Consider the following 12,377-nt stretch of genomic DNA (forward strand, 5'->3'; position numbering starts at 1 on the left):
ATCTGGGAGAGAATCTTTGCACCGCAGATGTGTGTCCGAGAGAGACGGTTGTGTTTTTTCCGTGCGTCTCTTCTGTATATGTTTAAGTCTTTCTGGGCTTTTCCCATGCACTCACTCCATTGATTGACACTCACATGCTGGTATTGGAGTGTGATGCTGTGATCATAGTGGACGGAGGAGGAGATGTAGAATGAGAGCAGACTATTTATGAGGATGATCCAGGAATCCCTCAGGCAGCCTGGTAGAGAGGCCTCGCCCAAGGCACCAGCGGATAACGAGACAGGACAGCACACGCTCCACCGTCTCAAATGAAAATAGCTCCACTTGCAGAAAACAGCCTTACAACGTATATTTTTCTAGTGTCCTGCACCCTTCTGCTTCAGGTCTGCAGAACACTCAATAGAGCACAAACCCCCATCAAGGCCCAACAGTCCCCTCGTGAAACAACATTTAAATCCACTGGATCTGGGTTTTATTTGGATCTGCATCAAATTGCACACACTGCTAAATATCAGCCTCCTAAACATGATTCTTTTCATCGAGATCCATGAATTATTCTCTGAGAAATTTTGGTGTGGATCTAAAAAGATCCACACCAAAAAAATAAACACAGACGAAAACCTCACATCCTCGGCTGAGGTTATGAAATCAGATCGGAAAATCTATTTGTCTGCCCTCTTGATACTTTCCAGTAATTTGTCTTGCTCCCGTCCACCAGGCGGTTTTCCAGTCCGACATCGGGACTCTGCTGGAGCAGCTGGGCACCGGGAAGGAATCGCTGAGCTTCATGAAGAGACGCATCCGCATGCTGGCGGCGCAGTGGGCTTCTGCTGCACGCCGCTTGGACGACAAGCTTCGCAATCTCTGGAGGGAGCAGAAAAGGGTGAATATGAGGCATCTTCACACCCAGAGTTACATCTGCACACAGCGGAGGATGAAAGTGCGGGATGACAATCTGTTTGGTTTCATCTTTTCAAAGTGTGGTGGTGACAGGCAGCAGAGGCACTAACCAGTGAAAAGGCTTCTCTCTGTTTCAAGAGATTTTGTTTTCTTGTCTTTTTCTTTCCCCACAACACTGGAAACATATTCTTCAGCCCTTCATTTGATGAAAATCCATCTGTTTAGTCTGTAAAATCTTGGCGCAGGAGGTTTGTGGATCACACAGTTTCCACCACAGACTTTAAATCCCAACATTTACTGTAAGACTGAAACAACTGATCCAGGCCAGACCAACATTTTCCTCTTTAATCTTTGGCTCCTCTTTGTGAATCAGTGCAGGATCACAGTTTGTGCAGTTGAAGAAATAAGTAGAAAATGATGGAGAGTGATTGCAGGTCCTGATTGGCTCCGGTGCACTCGCTCTCCTGACATTTACAGGGATATCTAAAAACTCCCTGCTGGATCAGACGCCTGATGAAATGGCAGCAGACACTGGTTTCCTCCCCGTGCAAGATACTTTAACTTTAACACAAAACAACAAAATCATGTTTTTATCCTTGATATTTGGACTGTATATTCAGAAAATGCACACCAAAGCACCATTTTCTTTCATGCTATAAAACGTAACTGAGCAGAACACCCACATCACTGCGCCAGCTCAGTGTTCCAAGCTGCTTCTCTTTTCATCCTTGGATTGCAGAGTTATTTTCGTGGCTGTTTTCATGTGTTAATGAAACAGTGAATTGTTGGAACCGTCATCTGTGGCTGCCTGTGAGATGCCAGCAGGCCTCTTTGCTTTAAGCTTGGGCCCACACCACAGAGGTAATAACTCAGTCAGTGTCGGCCAGTTATTAAATTCACTTTCAAATCCACAGACATTTGAATATGGTAGAAAATAGGTGACTGCAGAATCACTTTTATCGCCTGGATCACATTTCATGGAGCGTTACAGAAACACTGAAAATATCCAGGTCAAGTGTAAGTGTAGCTGTCGTGTAATTCAAAGGGGAACGTGCAGTTGAGCCAGAAGTGGAACTAATCTTAGATGTTCGTTCCTAGAGGGCCGGCTGTCCGACTGTCGAACGCATGTGTGGTTAAGTGAGTGTAGGATTTAGTTTCTAAGTATTTGAGATCCATGCATGTATGGAGGGGAGACATTATAATTCTGGTTTTCTATTTGCCATACGCAGACAAAAGTCATGATCATCGGTCCTGAACACATTTATATAAAGATGTCTCCACTTCCTCCCACTATCCAGAAATGAAGCCAAAAGATCCCAGATACAAACGCTGCCATCGTGACTCAGTCTAAACTGTTAATCGTGACATTTTACACCCTTGGTAGCACTAGAAATAACAAATTATAACCAAACCTACTGGAAAAATAAGCACTTGGACAAACATCGTTGTGATAAGAGATACCTTACATGGCAGAAACCCTCTAAGAAAAATATTGAATGTGTCTTTGACTCTTTGTTTGGTCCATGTTCCATGATGTGAACGTTTGTGCCAAACTTGAACCTTGATTCTCTCAAGGTGTCGAGGCAAAAAGGCTTTTGTGTCAGACTTAATTAAATCACAAGAGCAAAAACATGTTTTTGTGTTCTATGAAGTCACAGTGAACTTGAGCTTCAAACAACAAAATCCAACCTGTTCATCTGAGCATTTGTACCAAATCCAAAGAAACTTCCTTCAAGTCGATCGTGCTCACAAGAATCAGACGATCTGAAAAACATAATGTAACAATATATCTGACTATCTTCGGATTTAAAATCCTATAACATAAACTTGATGAGATGTGTGATTCATCTAACAGAAGCTGCTTTCCAGACACATAATAAGAAACATAAGCAACATAGTATTAAACACGTGTTGAAGACCAGGACTGCACAGAAAGAAATATGGACATGGATATATATATATATAAAAACAAGAAATAAGCCAATCTGGCACATTTCACAGGTTTGTGTTGATGCGTCACTCGTCTCTGACCCTTTTTTCATTTACACATTTACATTCTGTACGTGCATGTATGGAGCATCATATAAATACAGCACAGTTGAATGTGGTCCGAATCAATAGCTGTGTATTGTGTTATAGTTGTTTTGTTTTTTACCTTCCTCCATCTGCTCCAAAAGCAAAAATGAAACATGAGAGATCAAAGAAATCAATTTGTTCTAATTTTGCATTTTGCAAACAAGTTCACTTTATGTGACATATTCAAATTTTTTATTCAAATCAGTTTCTTTCATCGGCCAGTTTTCACTTGGATAAATGTGTTAATAACATTACGCTCTTCCCAGAAGCCTGCTACCTCCCCTCAGTGGAGCAGGCAGTGTTTATTGTAACTGTGCGTTTGACAGTAATGGTTTTGGTCCATTAACCAGACCCCGCGGCCTCGGCCTCCATCACTGCCACTCAGAGTCCTGTTGAGAAACAAAAGAAAGAGACGGATTTGTAGAGAAGACAGATGTTTTATGGAACATCTCTGGCCAACCTTTTCTTTCTGCTCCTGTTTGTCTCCTCTCAGTGCACTTCACTCTTAGCGAATCCGTCTTCAGCTTCAGAAAATTAAATCTTTCCCTCAAGCATCAGTGATCTGTCACAGACAAGAGCCACAGATGTTTCCTGCTAAATTCTCCTTCCTCTCTAACTTCCTGTTTAGATAAAATTACTTTATGATGATTATCATTATGTTTAATTAGTTCTTTGACCCTGTCAATGAGTGTGTGTGCATCAAAAGAAGTGATGTCCAAATACAAAACTTTGAATTAAGCCTCCACATTCCATCATCTTGTTTTTTGACATTTGGTATCAGTTTGAAAACTAAAAAACTGCCTTTGAGACATTTCTAACTGTAAGTCTAAAAAAGCATCCATTTGAAAATGACTTGACACCTCGTGAAACCCCATTAACAGTTTTAAAGTAGGCTGTAGCCTGGAGGGGGCTGTTGGTCTCCTCAAGGATTCTCATAAATTGATTTAGGAAGGCAGTATCGAAGAAATCTGAAAACAAGGTTTGTTAGATGGTAAGTTAAAGCAAATCGGTCTCCTACACAGGTGTAGGGTTCCTGTTGTTAGTCAGTTATCAATCACTGTCACAAATAGATAAATACATCTGTGGTCTATAAAAGTTTTTAAGACTAAAGTAACTAAAAATGCCTCCATCTGTTGAAAAATGTGAAAAATGTTATTATGTGGTTAATAGCTGAGAACTTCTATCTTCCCCCATCAGCAATTAAAGCGCTCGCCTGTCGTTCTGCATATCAATTAGCCCTCAACAGGTCACTTTTCAACTCCATGCACAGATGATTGTGTTTCTAATTATTTTTAAATATCTGACATCACTGATACATGACAAATATTGGAATCTAAGCATATTGAGAAAATTGCTCTCACGAGATCTCAATGATTCACCACACAGGCTGGAGATCGAAGAGAAAAACCTCAGATTGATGAAGACGACGTCTTGTTCTCTACAAAACGTACTCACACAACATGTTGTTGCGTCGTGCTCCACTCTTCTCTTGCCTTGACTTCTGTTTTATTCCCCTTGAATTCAGATTCTCGTCCATGTGGGCTTCCTGACGGAGGAGTCCGGGGACGTCTTCAGTCCCAAAGTGCTGAAGGGGGGTCCGTTGGGCGAGATGGTGCAATGGGCCGACATCCTCACAGTCCTGCACGTGCTGGGGCACGACCTCAAGATCTCGGTTTCTCTCAAGGAACTTCACGGGTAAGTTTGACCCATTCCTCTCCGATTCTGTTGTTTTCTCACATTACTCTGAAGCTGGTGGCACAAGACACAGCTCCGTGAGGTAATGGTCGGCCTATGTTGGGGCATACGTGCAGGAATCATCTTTCTCTTTGAATGAAAAGGTTTTTTCTGGACGCTCTGCAAATCGCAGCGCTTTTGCCCCACACGCTGTTTCCCATCACCTTTCGCCACACACAGTTAAGCCATCTCTCTCTCTCTCTCTCTGCCGAGTGCCGTATCAACCTGAGGGCTCGACAGCATCTCTACAGCCTGTGCACGTCCTTCTGTTTGAGATAAGGTGCTTGTCGCTCCTCATCCCAAACCTAAGTCCATACACCAGCAGACACACACACACACACACACACACACACACACACACACACACACACACACACACACACACACACACACACACACACACACACACACACACACACATGCACAACGTGTCTTTCAGTCAGACATAGGAAATGGTTCCATCTAAAAATATAAGACTGTTCACTGTCACCGCAGGTTGGTGCTGTCTCAGCGTGGACGTTTTCTCGTGCCGTGATCTTCCTGCTCAGGCCTCACGTGTACAAGACTCGATTTGATTCCTTTCTGCCGCTGGGTTTCTGTGGAGCTGCAGCAGATGATAATGTGTGCTTGTTATTGAGCACTGTATCCATTGCTGTAGGGAAAGAGGTAAGGGGCATTGATGAGTTAGAGCTGCACTTTGATCTGAGATTTCCAAGCTGTGGAGAAAAGCTGCTTTGATAAGAACAAGCTGTGGACACCAGTGAGGTGGGAAGGATGGCGCGGGAGGAATTCTTCCGCGGGCCCTGCTGTTATTTACCCCACTAATTGGTGTCATGGAGTATTGAATCAATGCGGTCTGGCTACCTGGGGAGCATGTTAGAAAACTGTAGAAGTTTCTGACTCGCAGAGAAACATCAGCCAAGGTTAGGGGTTGCACTTTCCAGTAGATTAATGTCTATAGTGTGTGTGTGTGTGTGTGTGTGTGTGTGTGTGTGTGTGTGTGTGTGTGTCTGTGTGTGTGTGTTTGAGTTTATAGACAGCAGGGATTTATCTAAGAGTGTCTGTTAAGGCTGATATTTCCCTCTATTCTTGAGGAAATGAAAGGTTTGGCCTTAAAGAATAAAAGCTGTATATGTAAAGTATTGAATATAAGTATCTATATATCTGATTGTATTCCGTCCTTGCTTTTAGCCTCTCAAGACACAGCCCAGTGTTTATACCCCCTCCGTCTTTTTAATGGCCGTCCTAAATATTGTCCCGTTAATGGCACATGCCAAACATCCATAAACCCCTTCCCTGTGACTGTTAATGAAAAGAGGAGAGGGAACACTTCTCTACATCCCTTACTCTTCCTCTCCCACGTGCCATTAAATTGACAGATCGTTATGTGGGTTGTGCTCCCACAGATTCCCTCAGGCTTGGATCTATTTACATTTTCTGCTCTTCACTTGCCCACCCAGGCTTTGTGAGAGAAGCCGCTGTGGTTCTTGTGTGGACAGGATTGCTGATGTGTTTAATGCTTCCCCCACGAAAATTAGCCGCACTGGGAGCTCGGTTACAGCCGGAATCATAAGCTGTTTTCAGACATGACCTACGGGTAAAATCCGGAGAATTGGCTACGCAGTTTACCCAGAGTTTGCACAGACGCGTTCACAACAGCAGCAAAATCCTCCGCTTCATTCAGGCGAGATGTGGAGCAGCCGGGTGCAGCAGGCAGATGCAGGAAGTGACGTATTAACTCCGCGGCGGAGATCACGTGATTTTCTTTACAACACACAGACACCGGTGTCGGCTCAAATCACCACAAACTCTCTACACATCTTTGTCAAACATGAGTTATTACTCACCTTGACATATCACATTTAGGAAAATGATTATGACACAGTTACCCACTGTAAACCCTGATAAAGATACATCAGGTACGTGTTATCTCCTGGGAGCAGCTCTGCCATCTGGCCTGACTTTATTTGTAAGGTTGGATTTATCATTGAGCTAGAAGCACTACGCTGTGCACGAGCGTGTCCTCACATAGCTGCGAACACTGCTGTGGGTAATCATCATCTAATTCTTAGCTGTAAAATTTAAAACGCTGCTCAGTCAAAGTGTCCTGGTGGTGCCATGAACAGTGCGTCTCTCTCACGCGTTAGTAGCATCATCGACCGCCCCACTCGCTCTCGGATCTCCCTGGATTTCCAAGGGCATTAAACTAGAAGGTCAGGCGGTGAAAGTCTGCAGAGAATGCGGGAGTGTCACACTCGGAAAGTCGCGTTCACACATGCACCTCCTCTGGAGAAAAATACAGAAGAGTTCAGTGCATGTGTGAAAGCAGCTAGACTGTTAGTTTGCATCACATAATTGGCTCTAATTGGCAGCGCTACGACTCTCTGGTGGCTTCACTGAGTAAACACTGGCTGGCGTCTCCCCTTCGCTGTCCTGCTTAGACAAATCAGCTGCTCTCGCACATTGCTTCCTCACAGTGAGATCCCAGCTCACTTTCCCTGCAGCTTCTCCTCTCTGGACAAAAACATTAGTCTTTTCTCTCTCCACACACTGCTGCAAGATATGCACCAAGGGATGCACCAATTATAGCAACACGGACGTATTGTAGTTATTTCATTGTAATAATGGTACATTTGCAGTTATTCCATCAACCATCTAGACTTTATTCGTCTAAAACTTTTCATGCAAACAATATAACACAAATATATGAAGTGTTAGTTTCCATCCACCTCAATTTTCTTATGTACAACTACAAAGTACACATGAAAACAAGTGGATATAAACACCACGCTGTAAACCTCTCATATGTAGTAAGTTAAACTAAGAGGATGTTTCAAGTATTTTACATATGAGGGCAGGGGAATTTACATATAGCCCTGTGTGCAACGGATGGCCCAACTGTCCATGTAAATCATCTACATTTTATCAGTACATGAGATATTACTCAGGAAAATGATTATGACACAATGACCCACTGTAAACCCTGATACAGATACAACAGGTGTGTGTGATCTACTGGGAGCAGGGCTGGTTGTACAGTCTTGCGGCACATCACCTCTGGTGGTGCAAGAAATGTGGGTAATCATCATCTAATTCTAAGCTGTAAAATTCAAAAGTGCCCTGGTGGTGGCATGATTGCTGGAAACATTCAAAACGAATCCATATTTAATCATTGGACGCATTTTGAAAATTGTATTTCCTAACACACATTTTATTCGATGGTAATAATTCAAGAACGACAGATGAGACCGATTCAAAGTGAGAAATGATTGATTTCCACAGTCTGCATTATTCACTCATCGTGTACAATCTGAGACTACAGGCATTATTCATTCACGACTTCTCCAAACCTTCTGTTGCCTGCAGTGAGATTCGGGGTTCGAGAGACGTGAACCTGTTTGACAGGAAGCCGGGTCGTGAAGTGAAAAGTAAAAGACGGATTCCACTCAGAAGCCGAGTGTTGGTAATAAAAGAACAAGAGAAGTGGTGAAGTCTCTGTCTCTCATCTCTCCTGGATTTACTGTCATCGAGGTGGAGTCTCGGGAGGCTTAGACATCATTTCTGTCAGTAACACTGGCACTTGTCGCGCTCCCCCCCCCCTCCATCGGCACTTTGCAATGCGGTGAAGACAGCTGTTACTTCCGCTTTGGGATCTCCCCTCATCTCCTCCCGGTGCGACATGGGTAATTAGCCAGCGACGGAGCATGACACCTCAACACCTGAGGAGCGAGGAAACGGAGGCGGGGGAGATATAAGAGGGGAGTCGGGGGGGGGGGGCTGTCAGGTACAGGGAGTTCTGTCAGCAGAGCGGAGAAGCATTGTGTGCACACACTTAGTCGTGTTGTCAGCCACAAATAATCTGAAGAGACCCGATATTTTTGAGTCACCACCATTACCAACTCAAGCTCAAACTCCGTCTCCCTGTGTTTCGGTCCCACACTGATGTAGTTCCACGTTTCTCCAGCATCCGAGCACTGCCTTGCGTGGACGCTTTGCCGACTGCGTCTCTGTGTGAACTGTCTTCAGTGGTGCACTTGACAGAGCACATTAACACAGCCACCAGGCAATTTCTCTGTGTTTCTCTGTCGCACACATACAGACAAGCGTTGAATCATCGTGTGATCGGTAACTTAAAGAAACAATTTAAGAAATGTGTGATTGGGGGTCAAATGTGTCTGAGATTCACAAACCGAGCCTGATGACAGGTGAGCGCATGCAGGCATTATGCAGTTTAGAAAAGAAAGTTGATATCAAAGCAGTTTTTTTACCCCGATGCACCAACAAAGAGCTTCATTATACTGCCAGCGTCAGGTTGAGGTTCATTTTCAGAGTGTGAATACCTTAAAAAAATATCCTCCACTGAGCTCAACAACAGCAGAATCTCTCTACAACCTTTTGTTGTGGCCCGATAAGTTCTGTAGGTTAAAATAACATAAAAATATCTTGTTGTAACATGACTTACACACTCTCCACTTTATTACATGATATTATCCATTTTTCTTTATCTGTTGTGGCAGCAATAACCTTTTTATTGGAAACGTCGGAGAGACCAGAAAACACTGCGGAATATGGCTCATTTACACAATTTGATTATACGCTCCACTTCACGCTTCACACAGCAATACGCTGCCACACCAGAAAGATTTGAATCAGGCCTCACTCAGATTGTATGTCCCTACACACACACACACACACACACACACACACACACACACACACACACACACACACACACATTGTTTTTGCTGCAGCATAAGGACACGATTTACCACAGCTTAAGAAAATAAGGTCCTCTTGTGATGTTGGCGCCTCAGAAAGTGCCTCCAGAAAGAGAAGGAAGAGAAAAACGGAGAAAACTCACAAACGAACGAGTGCAAAAGCAAACTGTAAAATCAGATTTTTCCCCAGATGGTTGTGTTATTGATGTTTTTCCCCCCCCATAAATGCAGTTATCTTTCCATTTCTTTTAATGAAACCAGAGAATAATGAGTTACTTTTCACACGTGTACAAAGCTGGACGACACAAAGGGAGACAGCGTTTCCCCATGTGCTCTGTTTTAAAATGAGATGGGGCGTGCACATCAAAGTGGAACATCAGCTTTATGTGATCATGGCAGTTACACAACATGTGAGTTTTTGTCTCCTACCACTATCCTGCTGTCCTATGTAATGGATTAGCATGCCAGACCCCACTCCCTGTGCCAGGCCGTCTAACACACACACACACACACACACACACACACACACACACACACACACACACACACACACACACACACACACACACACACACACACACACACACACACACGTACATCCCTCCTCTCTGCCCATGTCATTCTCCTCACGCTGTGAGCCCTGCACCAGCCTCAGATGCCTAATATGTGCCTGGAAATCTTCCACAGCCAATTCCCCTCCCTGTTGGATATTTACGTTCTTCCTTTAGGAGGGAATGCGGTGGCGGCTGTGGAGCGAGGCTTCTCCCCGTTTCCCCAAAACTGGTGAGTTGCCATGGTGCCTGTGGCCAGCCGTGACAGAAAGGGAAAGTGTGCCCGCAGGAAATGTCTTCGGCAGCTTTTGTCTTCATCTCTTTTTTTTAATTTATTCTATCTGTGATCTTAGCAGGTCATTAAAACAGAGCTATTGTGTTTTCAGGTTTTGTCCTTTTGTTGAATATTTAATAACGTGGAATTTATTTTACTTACAAATACTGAGTGTGGAGCCAACCTCTGATCTAACTTATGCCTCTCTGCCAAATTCAGTGTCATCCAAAACCGATTAGAAACACATTTAGACGCAAGAAGTTGCATTTGGCGACATTTTAATGAGAACAGAGATTTAGACTTTATTGTGCCCAAGGGGAAATTTGTTTTCACATGTCGACACAGACGAGGTAGGAGAGTACAACACATGAAATATAAAACATGGACCATAAATCCTCTTGTACAAGTAACATTCGCAGTTGGCAGTTTGTTAAGTGCTGTAATGGCAGAAGGGACAAAGCTCCTGTGGAAACGGGCCCTTCTCCATTTAGACGTTCTGTACCTCTGTCCGGATGCTAGTGGTGTTAAGTGGTGATTCAGGAGGTGGTCTGTGTCATTTGCAGTCGTGAGTGCCGAGCGTGTGATGGCTCTGACGTTCATGTCCGAGATTTTGGACGTGTGCGTGAGTGTGTGTGTGTGTGTGTGTGTGTGTGTGTGTGCTTGTGTGTGTGTGTGTGTGTGTGTGTGAGTTTGTGACCATGTTGTGAAAACAGGTGGAACAGTACAGCAGAATGGGTTGAACTTTTATCATTTCAGACTAAACTGCATTTTCTTTGTTCATCATAATTAACAAAATTGTCACATATCTAACAGTGTGAGATTTTTTTTAACGTGCTCTTTAACTGTTTTACGATCATGATTGAGATGTATATCATGGAGGTGTAAGCTGATTGAACTCGTTAGTTTTGGCTTCTCGTTGGATTTGTTGGTAATGACAGAAAGATCAAATAATTCCAGCCTTATCCTTTTAATCTTCCGTGTGCTCCTGAGAAGGAGATGGAGTCAAATAGATAGATTTGTTTGTGTCTATGTTTGTGTGTGTGTGTGTGTGTGTGTGTGTGTGTGTGTGTGTGTGTGTGTGTGTGTGTGTGTGTGTGTGTGTGTGTGTGTGTGTGTGTGTGTGTGTGTGTGTGTGTGTGTGTTTCCTCCCGTTTCCCCACTTTTGGCACCTAATGCTCTTTAATCCCTTTACTCTTCCCTTAAAGTTTCTGTGGATTTGCATATATCCAATTAAACCTGCGAACAGCAGCACCTTCAGTGGATGTGCGAGGAGCGGAGTCACGTTCGATCACTGGAATACATCTGCTCGCACATTAGTGCACGTCAGCATTAAACTATGAAGGCCCAGTAAGGCTGTAATTCTTAACTGAAACCCGCACAGTTAAATCCCACAGACACATTTATGAAACACACACACACACACACACACACACACACACACACACACACACACACACACACACACACACACACACACACACACACACACACACTTATGAAGGCGTGTGCTCATTTCTACACACACATGCTATTGAAAGAACCCCCACACACACATACACAGCAGAAAAAATGTTTAGTGTGTTGAGTTAATTTAAGCGTTTGTCTTCAAATTGTAAAATGTGAAATCTCCATAATCTGTGTTGTGGTTGATGTTTTAACTTTATTTCATTACGCCTCTTTCTCCCATTTTGTGAACCACTTTGTGATCTATACAAATAAAGTTTATTTTCTTGCAAACATACTGAACTGCGTTAGGGCTCATATGTGGTTGACTGGACCACACTGGAGTCCACCTGGCTGCATTCCGCACACACACACAATAGCGAACACCAATACCTGAAGCCCTATTGTTGTGTGTGTGTGTGTGTGTGTGTGTGTGTGTGTGTGTGAAAGGCCTCCTTCTCAGGGGAACACGGTTTGATCTGCTTCTGCCTCATGGCTGCAGTGTGAGGACCTGCTGAGATTCAATAAGTTGTTGGAGACTAAGAGTGAGAGAACACCAGAGAATAACTGTGGGTGGAATGAAGGGTAAAGGTTTGAGCATCACTAAGTCACAGCTCAGACCAGGTATCCACATCCATCCTGAGTGATCCAATCACAAGTGGTCGATGCTACGATACAGAT

General features: G+C 43.7%; 1 protein-coding gene across 2 annotated transcripts in view; it reads left to right on the forward strand.

The window, feature by feature from the left end:
* Positions 1–12,377, forward strand: part of LOC118122819 (alpha-1,6-mannosylglycoprotein 6-beta-N-acetylglucosaminyltransferase B) — a 62,885-nt gene that overhangs the window by 21,843 nt on the left and 28,665 nt on the right. For both annotated transcript variants that reach the window (XM_035179694.2, XM_035179695.2), the window contains exons 7-8: positions 719–883; positions 4,502–4,671. In XM_035179694.2, the coding sequence (XP_035035585.1) occupies positions 719–883; positions 4,502–4,671 (335 nt within the window). The remainder of the gene's footprint in view (positions 1–718; positions 884–4,501; positions 4,672–12,377) is intronic.

This window comes from Hippoglossus stenolepis, chromosome 16 (assembly GCF_022539355.2).
Source record: "Hippoglossus stenolepis isolate QCI-W04-F060 chromosome 16, HSTE1.2, whole genome shotgun sequence".
Classification (NCBI taxonomy): Eukaryota; Metazoa; Chordata; class Actinopteri; order Pleuronectiformes; family Pleuronectidae; genus Hippoglossus; species Hippoglossus stenolepis.